Source organism: Bombina bombina, chromosome 2 (assembly GCF_027579735.1).
Source record: "Bombina bombina isolate aBomBom1 chromosome 2, aBomBom1.pri, whole genome shotgun sequence".
NCBI lineage: Eukaryota > Metazoa > Chordata > Amphibia > Anura > Bombinatoridae > Bombina > Bombina bombina.
In genome coordinates, this window is record NC_069500.1 from 474,318,665 (window position 1) to 474,336,378 (window position 17,714).

At 41.3% G+C, this 17,714-nt stretch overlaps 1 protein-coding gene across 1 annotated transcript in view; it reads left to right on the forward strand.

Moving 5' to 3' along the window:
- Positions 1-14,044, forward strand: part of FOXN4 (forkhead box N4) — a 31,276-nt gene extending 17,232 nt beyond the window's left edge. The window contains exons 8-9 of the mRNA XM_053700547.1: positions 122-505; positions 13,794-14,044. Coding sequence (XP_053556522.1) covers positions 122-505; positions 13,794-14,044 — 635 coding nt within the window. The remainder of the gene's footprint in view (positions 1-121; positions 506-13,793) is intronic.
- The last annotated feature ends 3,670 nt before the right edge of the window (positions 14,045-17,714 follow it).

The window sequence follows — 17,714 nt, forward strand, 5'->3', positions numbered from 1 at the left end:
GCTTAATTTTCAAAAAAAAATGTAGTTTTCTTCCTTAATGTTGTTGTTTTGTGGTGTTGTTTTTTTTTTTTTTAAACATTTTTTTTTCTTTCTAAACATTTAGTACAATTTTACTTTGCAGATGAACTCGACAAGCTGATCATGGATAGGCCTGAGAATTGCAAGGCACTCAGTAAAAAGACAGAGTCAGAGCTATCAGTGATGACAGACATTGTGAATGTTTCTGGAAGGATCCCGGTCTCCCAGCTCCAGCCACACACGGTCATGACATTGTCTTTACAATCCATCCCATTACACCATCAAATTCAGACTCAGGCAAGGATAGCAACTTGCTCCCCAGCTCCTGCCCAGAGTCCTCCACTTCACACAATTCCTGACATGACCCACAGCCCACAGCACCAACACATCATGAATAGGGCGGCATCAGATTTTCTCAGCCTTACCACAGATATGAGCACAGAGGTGGATGCATTGGACCCAAGCATAATGGACTTTGCTTTGCAAGGTAGGTAGTCACATTCGTAAGGTTATTTGTATTTAAATTAAGTTAACAACCAACATCCATTCATTTTAAGATTTTAAACAAAATAAAATCATATTCAATTGTTGTTCCTTTCCATATATACTTTATGATTTTCCAAGCATGTTGTAATTGCAATATTTTCTCAACCATGATCACTTCTGTTGCAAGATTATAATATGATTTATATATACTGATAAATTAGTATCTTCACACTCAAAATTACTTTATATTCAGGTACAAGGATAAATTATGTCTAGTGGCCTTGGAGTAGTTAGAAAACTGCTATAAGTGCTTTCCCCCTTTTACATATATATCATCTCATCCTGCTAGCTTCAGCTCACATATAGCCAAGCCAGTACCTGTTAAGAGAGAGAAAGGAGTAAGATCATTGCCTCCAAATATAACTTTAGGAAATATACTAAGCATAAGACCATTATTTCAGATCAGACCTTCATATAAATATACTTGTTTATCAGTGAATATAAAGTGTTCTTTCTTTCACATAGCTCTAAATCTATCCATATGAAGAAATGGGTGGGGAAATATGGACCTTTTGTCTAAGTAATAGGAAGCACAGTCAGCAATACTTCTTCCAAATGGTTCTTTGCAAAGTCCCAGTTGTTAGGATGTCATGAACATATCCAAGAAAGAGCATGAGCAAAAAAAACAAAGATACATGTAAACACTGAATAACCAGCCTCATGCCATATACTCCAGAAATGTAACTCTATGGAGAATAATCATTCCAAATCCTATGCTATTTTATAAAGCATATTTACCAAATGTTTGTGAATCAGTTGAAAATATAGGAATTAATTATAGACTTTTCTCTTGTAAGGTGTATCCAGTCCACGGATCATCCATTACTTGTGGGATATTCTCATTCCCAACAGGAAGTTGCAAGAGGACACCCACAGCAGAGCTGTCTATATAGCTCCTCCCCTAACTGCCATATCCAGTCATTCTCTTGCAACTCTCAACAAACATGGAGGTAGTAAGAGAGAAGTGGTGAAATGTAGCTGTTATTTTACTTCAATCAAAAGTTTATTATTTTTAAATGGTACTGGAGTTGTACTATTTTGTTCCAGGCAGAAAAATAGAAGAATCTGCCTGTGATTTCTGTGATCTTAGCAGGTTGTAACTAAGATCCATTGCTGTTCTCACAGATGACTGAAGAGAGAGATAACTTCAGCGGGGGAATGGCGTGCAGGTTATCCTGCTATGAGGTATGTGCAGTTAAGATTTTTCTAGAAGATGTGAATGCTAGAAAATGCTGCTGATGCCAAATTTATGTAAGGTAAGCCTGAATACAGTGATTTAATAGCGACTGGTATCATGCTTATTTTCTGAGGTAATACTCTTTTATATTTGCAATATAAAACGTTTGCTGGCATGTTTAAACGTTTTTATTTATACTTTGGTGATAAAACTTTATTGGGGCCTAGTTTTTTCCACATGGCTGGCTTAAATTTGCCTAGAGGCTTTCCACTGTGTTAAGGCCCACAGCAAGGCTGTGGCAGTTTGGTGTGACTGTTAAAAATGTCTAGATCGTTTTTTGAACTAAGGGGTTAATCATCCATTTGCAAGTGGGTGCAATGCTCTGTTAACCTATTATACACACTGTAAAAATTTTGTTTGATTTACTGCCTTTTTTCACTGTTTTTCAAATTCTGACAAAATTTGTTTCTCTTAAAGGCACAGTACCGTTTATTATATTTGCTTGTTAACTTGATTTAAAGTGTTTTCCAAGCTTGCTAGTCTCATTGCTAGTCTGTATAAACATGTCTGACATAGAGGAAACTCCTTGTTCATTATGTTTAAAAGTCATTGTGGAGCCCCCTCTTAGAATGTGTACCAAATGTACTGATTTCACTTTAAGCAATAAAGATCATATTCTGTCTTTAAAAAATGTATCACCAGAGGAATCTGACGAGGGGGAAGTTATGCCGACTAACTCTCCCCACGTGTCAGATCCTTTGACTCCCGCTCAAGGGACTCATGCTCAAATGGCGCCAAGTACATCTAGGGCACCCATAGCGTTTACTTTACAAGACATGGCGGCAGTCATGGATAATACACTGTCAGCGGTATTAGCCAGACTACCTGAATTTAGAGGAAAGCGAGATAGCTCTCGAGTTAGACAAAATACAGAGCATACTGACGCTTTAAGAGCTATGTCTGATAATGCCTCACAATATGCAGAAGCTGAAGGAGAGCTTCTTTCTGTGGGTGATATTTCTGACTCAGGGAAGATGATGCAACCTGATTCTGATATTTCTACATTTAAATTTAAGCTTGAGCACCTCCGCGTGTTACTCAGGGAGGTTTTAGCTGCTCTGAATGACTGATACAATTGCAGTGCCAGAGAAATTGTGTAGACTGGATAAATACTATGCAGTGCCGGTGTGTACTGATGTTTTTCCAACACCTAAAAGGTTTACAGAAATTATTACTAAGGAATGGGATAGACCAGGTGTGCCGTTCTCCTCCCCTCCTATTTTTAGAAAAATGTTTCCAATAGACGCCACCACACGGGACTTATGGCAGACAGTTCCTAAGGTGGAGGGAGCAGTTTCTACTCTAGCAAAGCGTACTACTATCCCTGTCGAGGACAGTTGTGCTTTCTTAGATCCAATGGATACAAAGTTAGAGGGTTACCTTAAGAAAATGTTTATTCAACAAGGTTTTATCCTACAGCCCCTTGCATGCATTGCTCCTGTCACTGCTGCTGCAGCGTTCTGGTTTGAGTCTCTGGAAGAGGCTCTACAGGTAGCAACTCCATTGGATGACATACTTGACAAGCTTAGAGCACTTAAGCTAGCCAATTCTTTTGTTTCTGATGCCATTGTTCATTTGACTAAACTAACGGCTAAGAATTCGGGTTTTGCTATCCAGGCGCGCAGAGCGCTATGGCTTAAATCATGGTCAGCTGACGTTACTTCAAAGTCTAAGCTGCTTAAACATTCCCTTCAAGGGGGCAGACCCTATTTGGGCCTGGTTTGAAGGAGATTATTGCTGATATCACTGGAGGAAAAGGTCATACCCTTCCTCAGGATAGTCCAAATCAAGGGCCAAACAGTCTAAGTTTCGTGCCTTTCGAACTTCAAGGCAAGTGCGGCATCAACTTCCTCTAATGCAAAACAAGAGGGAACTTTTGCTCAGTCCAAGACGGTCTGGAGACCTAACCAGACCTGGAACAAGGGTAGAAGCAGGCCAAAAAGCCTGCTGCTGCCTCTAAGACAGCATGAAGGAACGGCCCCTTATCCCGATAACGGATCTAGTAGGGGGCAGACTTTCGCTCTTCGCCCAGGCGTGGCAAGAGATTTCAGGATCCCTGGGAGTTGGAAATTATATCCCAGGGATATCTTCTGGACTTCAAGGCTTCCCCCCCAAAAGGGAGATTTCACCTTTCACAATTATTTGCAAACCAGATAAAGAGAGAGGCATTCTTACACTGTGTACAAGACCTCCTAGTTATGGGAGTGATCCATCCAGTTCCAAAGGAGGAACGGGGACAGGGGATTTTACTCAAATCTGTTTGTAGTTCCCAAAAAGAGGGAACCTTCAGACCAATTTTGAATCTAAAGATCTTAAACAAATTCCTCAAAGTTCCATCATTCAAGATGGAGACTATTCGTACCATCCTACCTATGATCCAGGAGGGTCAATACATGACTACAGTGGATTTAAAGGATGCTTATCTTCACATTCCGATACACAAAGATCATCATCGGTTTCTCAGGTTTGCCTTCCTAGACAGGCATTACCAGTTTGTAGCTCTTCCCTTTGGGCTAGCTACAGCCCCAAGAATTTTTACGAAGGTTCTGGGGTCGCTTCTGGCGGTCCTAAGGCCGCGGGGCATAGCAGTGGCCCCTTATTTAGACGACATCCTAATTCAGGCGTCAAACTTCCAAATTGCCAAGTCTCATACGGACATAGTGTTGGCATTTCTGAGGTCGCATGGGTGGAAGGTGAACGAGGAAAAGAGTTCTCTATCCCCCCCTTACAAGAGTTTCCTTCCTAGGGACTCTGATAGATTCTGTAGAAATGAAAATTTACCTGACGGAGTCCAGGTTATCAAAACTTCTAAATTACTGCCGTGTTCTTTCTTCCATCCCTCGCCCTTCGGTGGCTCAGTGCATGGAAGTAATCGGCTTAATGGTAGCGGCAATGGACATAGTGCCGTTTGCACGCCTACATCTCAGACCGCTGCAACTCTGCATGCTCAGTCAGTGGAATGGGGATTACACAGATTTCTCCCCCTCTACTAAATCTGGATCAAGAGACCAGGGATTCTCTTCTCTGGTGGCTATCTCGGGTCCATCTGTCCAAAGGTATGACCTTTCGCAGGCCAGATTGGACAATTGTGACGACAGATGCCAGCCTTCTAGGTTGGGGTGCAGTCTGGAACTCCCTGAAGGCTCAGGGATCGTGGACTCAGGAGGAGTCACTCCTTCCAATAAACATTCTGGAACTAAAAGCGATATTCAATGCTGTTCAGGCTTGGCCTCATTTAGCGACAATGAGGTTCATCAGATTTCAGTCGGACAACATCACGACTGTGGCTTACATCATCCATCAAGGGGGAACAAGGAGTTCCCTAGTGATGTTAGAAGTCTCAAAGATAATTCGCTGGACAGAGATTCACTCTTGCCACCTATCAGCTATCCATATCCCAGGTGTAGAGAACTGGGAGGCGGATTTTCTAAGTCGCCAGACTTTTCATCCGGGGGAGTGGGATCTCCATCCGGAGGTGTTTGCTCAATTGGTTCATCGTTGGGGCAAACCAGAACTGGATCTCATGGCGTCTCGCCAGAACGCCAAGCTTCCTTGTTACGGATCCAGGTCCAGGGACCCCAAGGCAACGCTGATAGATGCTCTAGCAGCGCCTTGGTCCTTCAACCTGGCTTATGTGTTTCCACCGTTTCCTCTGCTCCCTCGTCTGATTGCCAAAATCAAGCAGGAGAGAGCATCAGTGATCTTGATAGCGCTTGCGTGGCCACGCAGGACTTGGTATGCAGATATGGTGGACATGTCATCCTTTCCACCATGGACTCTGCCGCTGAGACAGGACCTTCTACTTTAAGGTCCTTTCAACCATCCAAATCTAATTTCTCTGAGGCTGACTGCCTGGAGATTGATCGCTTGATTTTATCAAAGCGTGGTTTCTCCGAGTCAGTCATTGATACCTTAATTCAGGCACGAAAGCCTGTCACCAGGAAAATCTATCATAAGATATGGCGGAAATATCTTTATTGGTGTGAATCCAAGGGCTACTCATGGAGTAAAGTCAGGATTCCCAGGATATTATCTTTTCTCCAAGAAGGAATGGAGAAAGGATTGTCAGCTAGTCCCTTAAAGGGACAGATTTCTGCGCTATCTATTCTTTTGCACAAGCGTCTGGCGGATGTCCCAGACGTTCAGGCATTTTGTCAGGCTTTAGTTAGAATCAAGCCTGTGTTTAAACCTGTTGCTCCACCATGGAGTTTAAATTTGGTTCTTAAAGTTCTTCATTTAATAGATATCAAACTTTTATCTTGGAAAGTTCTTTTTTTGGTAGCTATTTCCTCGGCTCATAGAGTTTCCGAGTTATCTGCCTTACAATGTGATTCTCCTTATCTGATCTTCCATGCAGATAAGGTAGTTCTGCGTACCAAACCTGGGTTTTTACCTAAGGTGGTATCTAATAAGAATATCAATCAAGAGAATGTTGTTCCGTCTTTGTGTCCTAATCCTTCTTCAAAGAAGGAACGTCTATTACACAATCTGGACGTGGTTTGTGCTTTAAAGTTTTACTTACAAGCTACTAAAGATTTTTGTCAAACATCTGCTTTGTTTGTTGTCTACTCTGGACAGAGGAGAGGTCAAAAGGCTTCGGCAACCTCTCTTTCTATTTGGCTAAAAAGCATAATCCGCTTAGCTTATGAGACTACTGGCCAGCAGCCTCCAGAAAGGATTACAGCTCATTCTACTAGAGCTGTGGCTTCCACATGGGCCTTTAAAAATGAGGCTTCTGTTGAACAGATCTGCAAGGCGGCGACTTGGTCTTCGCTTCATACTTTTTCAAAATTCTACAAATTTGATACTTTTGCTTCTTCGGAGGCTATTTTTGGGAGAAAGGTTTTACAGGCATTGGTCCCTTCCGTTTAAGTACCTGCCTTGTCCCTCCCTTCATCCGTGTACTTTAGCTTTGGTATTGGTATCACACAAGTAATGTATGATCCATGGACTGGATACACCTTACAAGAGAAAACATAATTTATGCTTACCTGATAAATTTATTTCTCTTGTGGTGTATCCAGTCCACGGCCCGCCCTGTCATTTTAAGGCAGGTATTTCTCTTGTTAAGTGTGTTCAGTCCACGGGTCATCCATTACTTATGGATATATTCTCCTTCCCAACAGGAAGTTGCAAGAGGATCACCCAAGCAGAGCTGCTATATAGCTCCTCCCCTCACATGTCATACCCAGTCATTCTCTTGCAACCCTCAACAAAGAAGGAGGTCGCGAGAGGAGTTGGAGTTTTTTACTTAATTATTCTTCAATCAAAAGTTTGTTATTTTAAATGGCACCGGAGTGTGCTGTTTTTTTTTATCTCAGGCAGTATTTAGAAGAAGAATCTGCCTGCGTTTTCTGATGATCTTAGCAGACGTAACTAAGATCCACTGGCTGTTCTCGCACATTCTGAGGAGTGGGGGTAACTTCAGAAAATGGGAATAGCATGCGGGGTCCCCCGCAAATGAGGTATGTGCAGTACAATATTTTCTGGGAATGGGAATTGACTAAGAAAACACTGCTGTTACCCATATGATGTAAGTACAGCCTTAAATGCAGTAGTAGCGACTGGTATCAGGCTGATAAATGTATGCGCAGTTGAGTTATTTTCTAGGGACTAGAATTTGGACTGAGAAAATACTGTTAATACTGAAATAATGTATAAGCCTTAACTGCAGTAGAAGCGACTGGTAGCAGGCTTAGTGATAACTTTGCATGACATTGAAAAAGTTTGTTTTTAAAACGTTTACTGGCATGTTATTCGTTTTGTGAGGTACTTTGGTGATAAATCTTTTTGGGCATGATTTTTTTCCATATGGCTAACGTATATTTCTGCATAGAAACCGTTATATCAGGTCTCCCACTGTTGTAATATGAGTGGGAGGGGCCTTTTTTTTTTTAGCGCCTTGTTGCGCAGTTAAAATTCTAGCACAGTCTTCCTGCTTCTTCCTCCTTGATCCAGGACGTCTCTAGAGAGCTCAGGGGTCTTCAAAATTCATTTTTGAGGGAGGTAATCAGTCACAGCAGACCTGTGACAGTGTGTTTGACTGTGATAAAAGCGTTAAATCTTAAATTGATTATCCGTTTTGGGTATTGAGGGGTTAATCATCCTTTTGCTAATGGGTGCAATCCTCTGCTAATTTATACATTTACTGTTAAAAATTGTTTGCTATAACTGAATTAGTTCATTGTTATTCAACTGTGTTTTTAAAAGCGCTGCAGCGTTTTTTATATTGCTTTTAAACTTATTGAAAGTAATTTCCAAGCTTGCTAGCTTCATTGCTAGTCTGTTTAAACATGTCTGATACAGAGGAATCTGCTTGTTCATTATGTTTAAAAGCCGATGTGGAGCCCAATAGAAATATGTGTACCAATTGTATTGATGTTACTTTAAATAAAAGTCAGTCTTTACCGGTAAAGAAATTATTACCAGACAACGAGGGGGAAGTTATGCCGCCTAACTCTCCTCACGTGTCAGTACCTTCGCCTCCCGCTCAGGAGGTGCATGAGATTGTGGCGCCAAGTACATCAAGGCCCTTACAAATCACTTTACATGATATGGCTAATGTTATGAAAGAAGTATTATCTAATCTGCCCGAGTTAAGAGGCAAGCGCGATAGCTCTGGGTTAAGGACAGAGCACGCCGGTGACACGAGAGCCATGTCTGATACTGCGTCACAATTTGCAGAACATGAGGACGGAGAGCTTCATTCTGTGGGTGACGGTTCTGATTCGGGGAGACCGGATTCAGAAATTTTAAATTTAAGCTTGAGAACCTCCGCGTGTTGCTAGGGGAGGTGTTAGCGGCTCTGAATGATTGTGACACGGTGGCAATCCCAGAGAAATTATGTAGGCTGGATAAATACTATGCGGTACCGGTGTGTACTGACGTTTTTCCTATACCGAAAAGGCTTACAGAGATTATTAGCAAGGAGTGGGATAGACCTGGTGTGCCCTTTTCCCCTCCTCCGATATTTAGAAAAATGTTCCCTATAAACGCCGCCACACGAGACTTATGGCAGACGGTCCCTAAGGGGAGGGAGCAGTTTCTACGTTAGCCAAGCGTACCACTATCCCGTGGAGGATAGTTGTGCTTTTCTCAGATCCAATGGATAAAAAATTAGAGGGTTACCTTAAGAAAATGTTTGTTCAACAAGGTTTTATATTACAGCCCCTTGCATGCATTGCGCCTGTCACTGCTGCAGCGGCATTCTGGTTTGAGTCTCTGGAAGAGGCGATTCGCACAGCACCATTGGATGAGACTTTGAGCAGGCTTAGAACGCTTAAGCTAGCTAATGCGTTTGTTTCGGATGCCGTAGTGCATTTAACCAAACTTACGGCTAAGAATTCCGGATTTGCCATCCAGGCGCGCAGAGCGCTATGGCTTAAATCCTGGTCAGCAGATGTGACTTCTAAATCTAAACTACTGAATATTCCTTTCAAAGGGCAGACCTTATTCGGGCCCGGCTTGAAGGAAATTATTGCTGACATTACTGGAGGTAAGGGCCACACCCTTCCTCAGGACAGGGCCAAATCAAAGGCCAAACAGTCTAATTTTCGTGCTTTTCGTAATTTCAAGGCAGGAGCAGCATCAACTTCCTCCGCTCCAAAACAGGAAGGAACTACTGCTCGTTACAGACAGGGTTGGAAAGGCAACCAGTCATGGAACAAGGGCAAGCAGGCCAGAAAGCCTACTTCCGCCCCTAAGACAGCATGAAGACAGGGCCCCCTTTCCGGAGACGGATCTAGTGGGGGGCAGACTTTCTCTCTTCGCCCAGGCTTGGGCAAGAGATGTCCAGGATCCCTGGACGTTGGAGATCATATCTCAGGGATACCTTCTGGACTTTAAAACTTCTACTCCTCAAGGGAGGTTTCATCTGTCAAGGTTATCAACAAACCTAGTAAAGAAAGAGGCATTTCTACAATGTGTACAAGACCTCTTAGTGATGGGAGTGATCCACCCAGTTCCGCGAACGGAACAAGGGCAAGGTTTTTACTCAAATCTGTTTGTGGTTCCCAAAAAAGAGGGAACCTTCAGGCCAATCTTAGACCTAAAGATCTTAAACAAATTCCTAAGGGTTCCATCGTTCAAGATGGAAACCATTCGAACCATCCTACCCATGATCCAAGAGGGTCAGTATATGACCACAGTGGACTTAAAGGATGCCTACCTTCACATACCGATTCACAAAGATCATTATCGGTACCTAAGGTTTGCCTTTCTAGACAGGCATTACCAGTTTGTAGCTCTTCCCTTCGGGTTAGCTACGGCTCCGAGAATTTTTACAAAGGTTCTGGGCTCGCTTCTGGCGGTACTAAGACTGCGAAGCATAGCGGTGGCTCCGTACCTAGACGACATTCTGATACAAGCGTCAAGTTTTCAAAATGCAAAGTCTCATACAGAGATAGTTCTAGCATTTCTGAGGTCGCATGGGTGGAAAGTGAACATGGAAAAGAGTTCTCTGTTTCCACTCACAAGGGTTCCCTTCCTAGGGACTCTTATAGATTCTGTAGAGATGAAGATTTACCTGACGGAGTCCAGGTTATCAAAAATTCTAAATGCTTGCCGTGTCCTTCATTCCATTCCAAGCCCATCAGTAGCTCAGTGCATGGAAGTAATCGGCTTAATGGTCGCGGCAATGGACATAGTGCGATTTGCGTGCCTGCATCTCAGACCGCTGCAATTATGCATGCTAAGTCAGTGGAATGGGGATTACTCAGATCTGTCCCCTTTACTGAATCTGGACCAGGAGACCAGAGATTCTCTTCTCTGGTGGTTGTCTCGGGTTCATCTGTCCAAAGGAATGACCTTTCGCAGACCAGATTGGACGATTGTAACAACAGATGCCAGCCTACTAGGCTGGGGCGCAGTCTGGAACTCCCTAAAGGCTCAGGGATCGTGGACTCAGGAGGAGAAACTCCTTCCAATAAACATTCTGGAATTAAGAGCAATATTCAATGCTCTTCTAGCTTGGCCTCAGTTAGCAACACTGAGGTTCATCAGGTTTCAGTCGGACACATCACGACTGTAGCTTACATCAATCATCAAGGAGGAACCAGGAGTTCCCTAGCGATGTTGAAGTCTCAAAGATAATTCGCTGGGCAGAGTCTCACTCTTGCCACCTGTCAGCGATCTACATCCCAGGCGTGGAGAACTGGGAGGCGGACTTTCTAAGTCGCCAGACTTTTTATCCGGGGGAGTGGGAACTTCATCCGGAGATATTTGCTCAACTGATTCTTCGTTGGGGCGAACCGGAACTGGATCTCATGGCATCTCGCCAGAACGCCAAGCTTCCGTGCTACGGATCCAGGTCCAGGGAGTGGTGCTGATAGATGCACTAGCAGCCCCTTGGGTTTTCAACATGGCTTATGTGTTTCCACCGTTTCCGTTACTGCCTCGACTGATTGCCAAGATCAAACAGGAGAGAGCATCAGTGATTCTGATAGCGCCTGCGTGGCCACGTCCTAGTGGACATGTCGTCCTGTCCACCATGGTCTCTGCCTCTGAGGCAGGACCTTCTAATTCAGGATCCTTTCAACCATCCAAACCTAATTTCTCTGAGGCTGACTGCATGGAGATTGAACGCTTGATTCTATCGAACTGTGGTTTCTCTGAGTCGGTTATTGATACATTAATACAGGCTCGGAAACCTGTGACCAGAAAAATTTACCATAAGATATGGCGTAAATATTTATATTGGTGTGAATCCAAGAGTTACTCATGGAGTAAGGTTAGGATTCCTAGGATATTGTCTTTTCTACAAGAGGGTTTAGAAAAGGGTTTATCCGCTAGTTCGCTAAAGGGACAGATTTCTGCTCTGTCTATTCATTTACATAAGCGTCTGGCAGAGAATCCAGACGTCCAGGCTTTTTGTCAGGCTTTGACTAGGATTAAGCCTGTGTTTAAGACTGTTGCTCCTCCGTGGAGCTTAAACTTGGTTCTTCAAGTTCTTCAGGGTGTTCCGTTTGAACCCCTTCATTCCATTGATATTAAGCTTTTATCTTGGAAAGTTCTGTTTTTGATGGCTATTTCCTCGGCTCGAAGAGTTTCTGAGTTATCTGCCTTACATTGTGATTCTCCTTATCTGATCTTTCATTCAGACAAGGTAGTCCTGCGTACTAAACCTGGGTTTTTACCTAAGGTTGTTTCTAACAGGAATATCAATCAAGAGATTGTTGTTCCATCATTATGTCCTAATCCTTCTTCAAAGAAGGAACGTCTTTAATCTAGACGTAGTCCGTGCCCTGAAGTTCTACTTACAGGCAACTAAAGATTTTCGGCAAACTTCTTCTCTGTTTGTCGTTTACTCTGGACAGAGGAGAGGTCAAAAGGCTTCGGCTACCTCTCTCTCTTTTTGGCTTCGTAGCATAATACGTTTAGCCTATGAGACTGCTGGACAGCAGCCTCCTGAAAGAATTACAGCTCATTCCACTAGAGCTGTGGCTTACACCTGGGCCTTTAAGAATGAGGCCTCTGTTGAACAGATTTGCAAGGCTGCAACTTGGTCTTCACTTCATACTTTTTTCCAAATTTTACAAATTTTGACACTTTTGCTTCTTCGGAGGCTGTTTTTGGGAGAAAGGTTCTTCAGGCAGTGGTTCCTTCTGTTTAATGTTCCTGCCTTGTCCCTCCCATCATCCGTGTACTTTAGCTTTGGTATTGGTATCCCATAAGTAATGGATGACCAGTGGACTGAACACACTTAACAAGAGAAAACATAATTTATGCTTACCTGATAAATTTATTTCTCTTGTAGTGTGTTCAGTCCACGGCCCGCCCTGTCTTTTTTTGAGGCAGGTTCTAAATTTTAAATTATAACTCCAGTCACCACTGCACCCTATAGTTTCTCCTTTCTCGTCTTGTTTCGGTCGAATGACTGGATATGACATGTGAGGGGAGGAGCTATATAGCAGCTCTGCTTGGGTGATCCTCTTGCAACTTCCTGTTGGGAAGGAGAATATATCCCATAAGTAATGGATGACCCGTGGACTGAACACACTACAAGAGGAATAAATTTATCAGGTAAGCATAAATTATGTTTTTTTAATTTTAAACTACAGTCACCACTGCACCCTATGGTTTCTCCTTTCTCTGTTTTTTTTCGGTCGAATGACTGGATATGGCAGTTAGGGGAGGAGCTATATTACAGCTCTGCTGTGGGTGTCCTCTTGCAACTTCCTGTTGGGAATGAGAATATCCCACAAGTAATGGATGATCCGTGGACTGGATACACCACAAGAGAAATAAATTTATCAGGTAAGCATAAATTATGTTTTCCCTGTGGAAAGTTGTTTAAATTCCTGTTGAATCTGTCACTGACCTAATCACACAGATGTATTGTCTCTAGGATGTACTACACTGGGAATACAGGAAGCTTACTCCTAAAATTTCCCCTGGCTCCTAAAAATGTATACATCTTGCTCCAAAAATGTACATACATTTGTCAAGCTCTTTCAAAAGCAGTCTTCACCACTTTTGTTTTTCTTTGGGATGGCTTGTTCTTTCGGCTTTGATGTCAACATCTGTGATTTACTTTCTATATGACAGTTCCCAGAACTCTGCTTATATAAAATGTGAATACTGTAAACTAATGAGCATAAATGAACAATAAAACAGATTTTGTATTTTTAATACATTTAAAGATTAAAACAGTTTATACTTAAAGGATACCATGCTCAATCTGCAATCCCTATCTATGTATGGCGCTTCATGTTTAAGAATCACTGGTATAAATATAAGAGATAAGTACTTTTAAATATGCTAAATCTCCTCTGCAACTGAAGTCATAATACTTACATATGAGGCAAACACAGACACAATCATCATATTTGTTTCCCCAGATTATCCACATGAAAACTTAATTACAGCCCAAATGTTAATGGGTGTGCTTGTAAGTAGGGGTGAAGATGCATGTGTGTAAAATCATAGTGATATCTGTGCATTTCTAAATTTTAATCTACTCCTTTTTTTTTTTTTTTTCTTTTTTTTCCGAAAGGAAATATCTGGGAAGAGATGAAGGAGGAAAGTTTCAGTCTTGACACTTTAGGAGCATTTAGCAACTCTCCCCTGCAGCTGTCAGACTGCGATCTAGGAACCATTGGCTTGACGCCAGTGTCCAGCAGTAGTGATCATTCCTTCTCAGACTTCCAGGTCACTAGCTTGTACACCACATATGCCACCTTGGACAGTGTACCCTCTTCCCAGTGTGTGACAGGCCAAGGCAATAAACCAATTGCTTTGCTATAGAATTGAGGCCTTCGCTTTGACCATTATGAAGAAAATGAAAACTGTACCTCCAAGGACCAGTACATGGGTTCTTGTGGATGTATCTGCTCAATAATGTAAACTTGTTGACAGGTGTTCCTTAAGGCTGCCGGCTAGCTTTAGGGACATACCGTGCAAGGAAAAAGATAAACCTGTGTTGTCCTTATTCCTGAAGTGCTCATCCTTCAGCTTTCACTACATTCTGAACTGGAAAACTTTCAACATTATTCAAATGAAATGAAAAATATACCGACATTGCCAGTCACTATATTTGGTTTCCTAATAAAGGAGCTACATTTTGCTGGAAGTGTTAGTGAAACCAGTGCTGCATATTTCAAAGGACATAGTGTTTTGATTTGTATGAAGGCGTTTACATTGAAATCAGCAACAACTTTCCTTTAGTGGAAGAGTGTTAGTGCACTGATGAAGAGTATTGCCCACCAGTTTCTGGTGATATGTGAAATGACTATATAAGAGTACTGTACAAGACTTAGGTTGCCAAAATTATGCCTGCACTATATACAAAGCATCTAATTCATGTCACTTTACTCAGAACTAACCACAAGTTCAGTAGTACTAAAAGTGATCAGATTTAATTGCTGTGAGTTAATTCATTTACTGCTAACAAAGGATTGTTTTACATCTAGCAGCAAATGGGTCTATAGTTTTTGTGAAAGAAACAAGTAGAATGCACAAATTATTGCAAACATCAAAATTTGATTTTATCTACAACTGAATTACCTCTCAAATTCCATTAAATGTTAGGACCTTACAGGTGCAATCCCTCTTCGTGCCAAATCAATGACCTGCTTACCAGGACTATATAGCATATTACTACCTAAATTTTTGGACTCCCCTTTACAGCCAAATATATTACCATAATCAACCTCAGTTTTGACTCCTAAATTTATTGTTGCTTTAGATTGCTGTGTACTAACAGGCATACTTGCTATCTAAATTCTTGGCGATTGGTCTTCAAAAAATTTAGATTGCAAAGAAAATAACTCCTAAATTCCAAAGATACGGTCTTATAAAATGCTTCTTCCAGGTCACGTTCAAAAAGGTTGTACCATTGTCCTATTGTACCCCTTTTAACTTAAAAAAAAAAGAAACAAAATTATACACTTGAACACAAGAACAGTGTAAACGATCATTTATTATGTTTTACTGAGTCCTGTAACTGAGCCAAGGTGAGTTTAAATTATTGATTGCTTTCACCAAAATTTAGCTGGTAATATTTAAATATATAGTATTGAATTTAATTTATTTGTGCAAAAATATCCAGGACCTCCTACATTTGCATAATTTACCAATGTGGCCTGACTTTTTTTTATATCATTTTCCAAATCACTGTATACAAATTGTAGAGTTATCAATTTTTGATCAACCTCTTTTGTAGGTTTAATAGACTAGTTCATTTGTATTTTTAATTTTTTTATATATTTTTTTGTAATAGGCAGTGTTATATGTAAATTAATTTATATTTATTGATGTGAATAAATATCTGTAAATTAATTTTGTTAATTATTTTGTAGTCCATTTTTAATTTTGTGTTTAGTCAATAAATTCTTCCTTTATAACTTAAAGGGACAAACTCATAACTTTTCTCCACTGTCCATCTATAGGAGAAAATAAAACTGTTACACTTCATTGTGTATTAAAAAAACGATAATGTTCTGAACAAATCAACTTTTTCATCCAGTGGGCAGTAAATATAAAGGTATCAGTTGTACACAAACATACACTTCGTCATAGTTTTATTTTAAATGTAAGTAACCTTTATTTAACCTTTTTTCTCTTGTTAGGTGTATCCAGTCCACGGATCATCCATTACTTGTGGGATATTCTCCTTCCCAACAGGAAGTTGCAAGAGGATCACCCACAGCAGAGCTGCTATATAGCTCCTCCCCTAACTGCCATATCCAGTCATTCTCTTGCAAGCTCTCAACATAGCTGGAGGTAAAATATAGTTAGTTTTTTCTTCAATCAAAAGTTTATTGTTTTTAAATGGTACCGGAGTGTACTATTTTATCTCAGGCAGCATTTAGAAGAAGAATCTGCCTGCGTTTTTCTATGATCTTAGCAGAAGTAACTAAGATCCACTGCCGTTCTCACATATGTCTGAGGAGTGAGGTAACTTCAGAGGGAGAATGGCGTGCAGGGTATCCTGCAATAAGGTATGTGCAGTTAAGTTTTTCTAGGGATGGAATTTGCTAGAAAATGCTGCTGATACCGGATTAATGTAAGTTAAAGCCTAAATACAGTGATTTAATAGCGACTAGTATCAGGCTTGCTATCAGAGGTATATACTCTGATTAATGTGCAATATAAAACGTTTGCTGGCATGTTTAATCGTTTTTATATATGCTTTGGTGATAAAACTTATTGGGGCCTAGTTTTTTCCACATGGTTGGCTTTATTTTTGCCTAGAAACAGTTTCCTGAGGCTTTCCACTGTTATAGTATAAAAGTTACAGTTGGTGCAGTTAAAATTACAAACTGTGACATTCAGCTTCCCTCAGCAGTCCCCTGCATGCTATAGGACATCTCTGAAGGGCTCAAAAGTAGGAGCTGTGGCAGTTGTTATGACTGTTTAAAAAACATATTTTTCGTTTTGTTAATCTGTTTTTTGTATTAAGGGGTTAATCATCCATTTGCAAGTGGGTGCAATGCTCTGCTAACTTGTTACATACACTGTAAAAATTTTGTTAGTTTAACTGCCTTTTTTCACTGTTATTTCAAATTTTGGCAAAATTTGTTTCTCTTAAAGGCACAGTAACGTTTTTTTATATTGCTTGTTAACTTGATTTAAAGTGTTTTCCAAGCTTGCTAGTCTGTATAAACATGTCTGACATAGAGGAAACTCCTTGTTCATTATGTTTAAAAGCCATGGTGGAACCCCATAGGAGAATGTGTACTAAATGTATTGATTTCACTTTAAACAATAAAGATCAGCTGTTATCTTTAAAAGAATTATCACCAGAGGATTCTGACGAGGGGGAAGTTATGCCGACTAACTCTCCCCACGTGTCGGACCCTTTGACTCCCGCTCAAGGGACTCACGCTAAAATGGTGCCAAGTACATCAAAGACGCCCATAGCGATTACTTTGCAGGACATGGCGGCAATCATAGATAATACCCTGTCAGCGGTATTAGCCAGACTGCCTGAATTCAGAGGAAAGCGCGATCGCTCTGGGGTTAGACGTAATACAGAGCGCGCAGATGTTTTAAGGCCCATGTCTGATACTGCGTCACAATATGCAGAAGCTGAGGAAGAGCTTCTGTCTGTGGGTGACTTCTCTGACTCGGGGAAACCTGATTCAGATATGTCTACTTTTATATTTAAGCTTGAGAACCTCCAGGTGTTGCTTGGAGAGGTTTTAGCTGCTCTGAATGACTGTGACACAATTGCAGTGCCAGAGAAATTGTGTAGACTGGATAAATACTACGCAGTGCCGGTGTGTACTGACGTTTTTCCAATACCTAAAAGGTTTACAGAAATTATTACTAAGGAGTGGGACAGACCCGGTGTGCCGTTTTCCCCCCCTCCTATTTTTAGAAAAATGTTTCCAATAGACGCCACCACACGGGACTTATGGCAGACGGTCCCTAAGGTGGAGGGAGCAGTTTCTTCTGTTAAGTGTGATCAGTC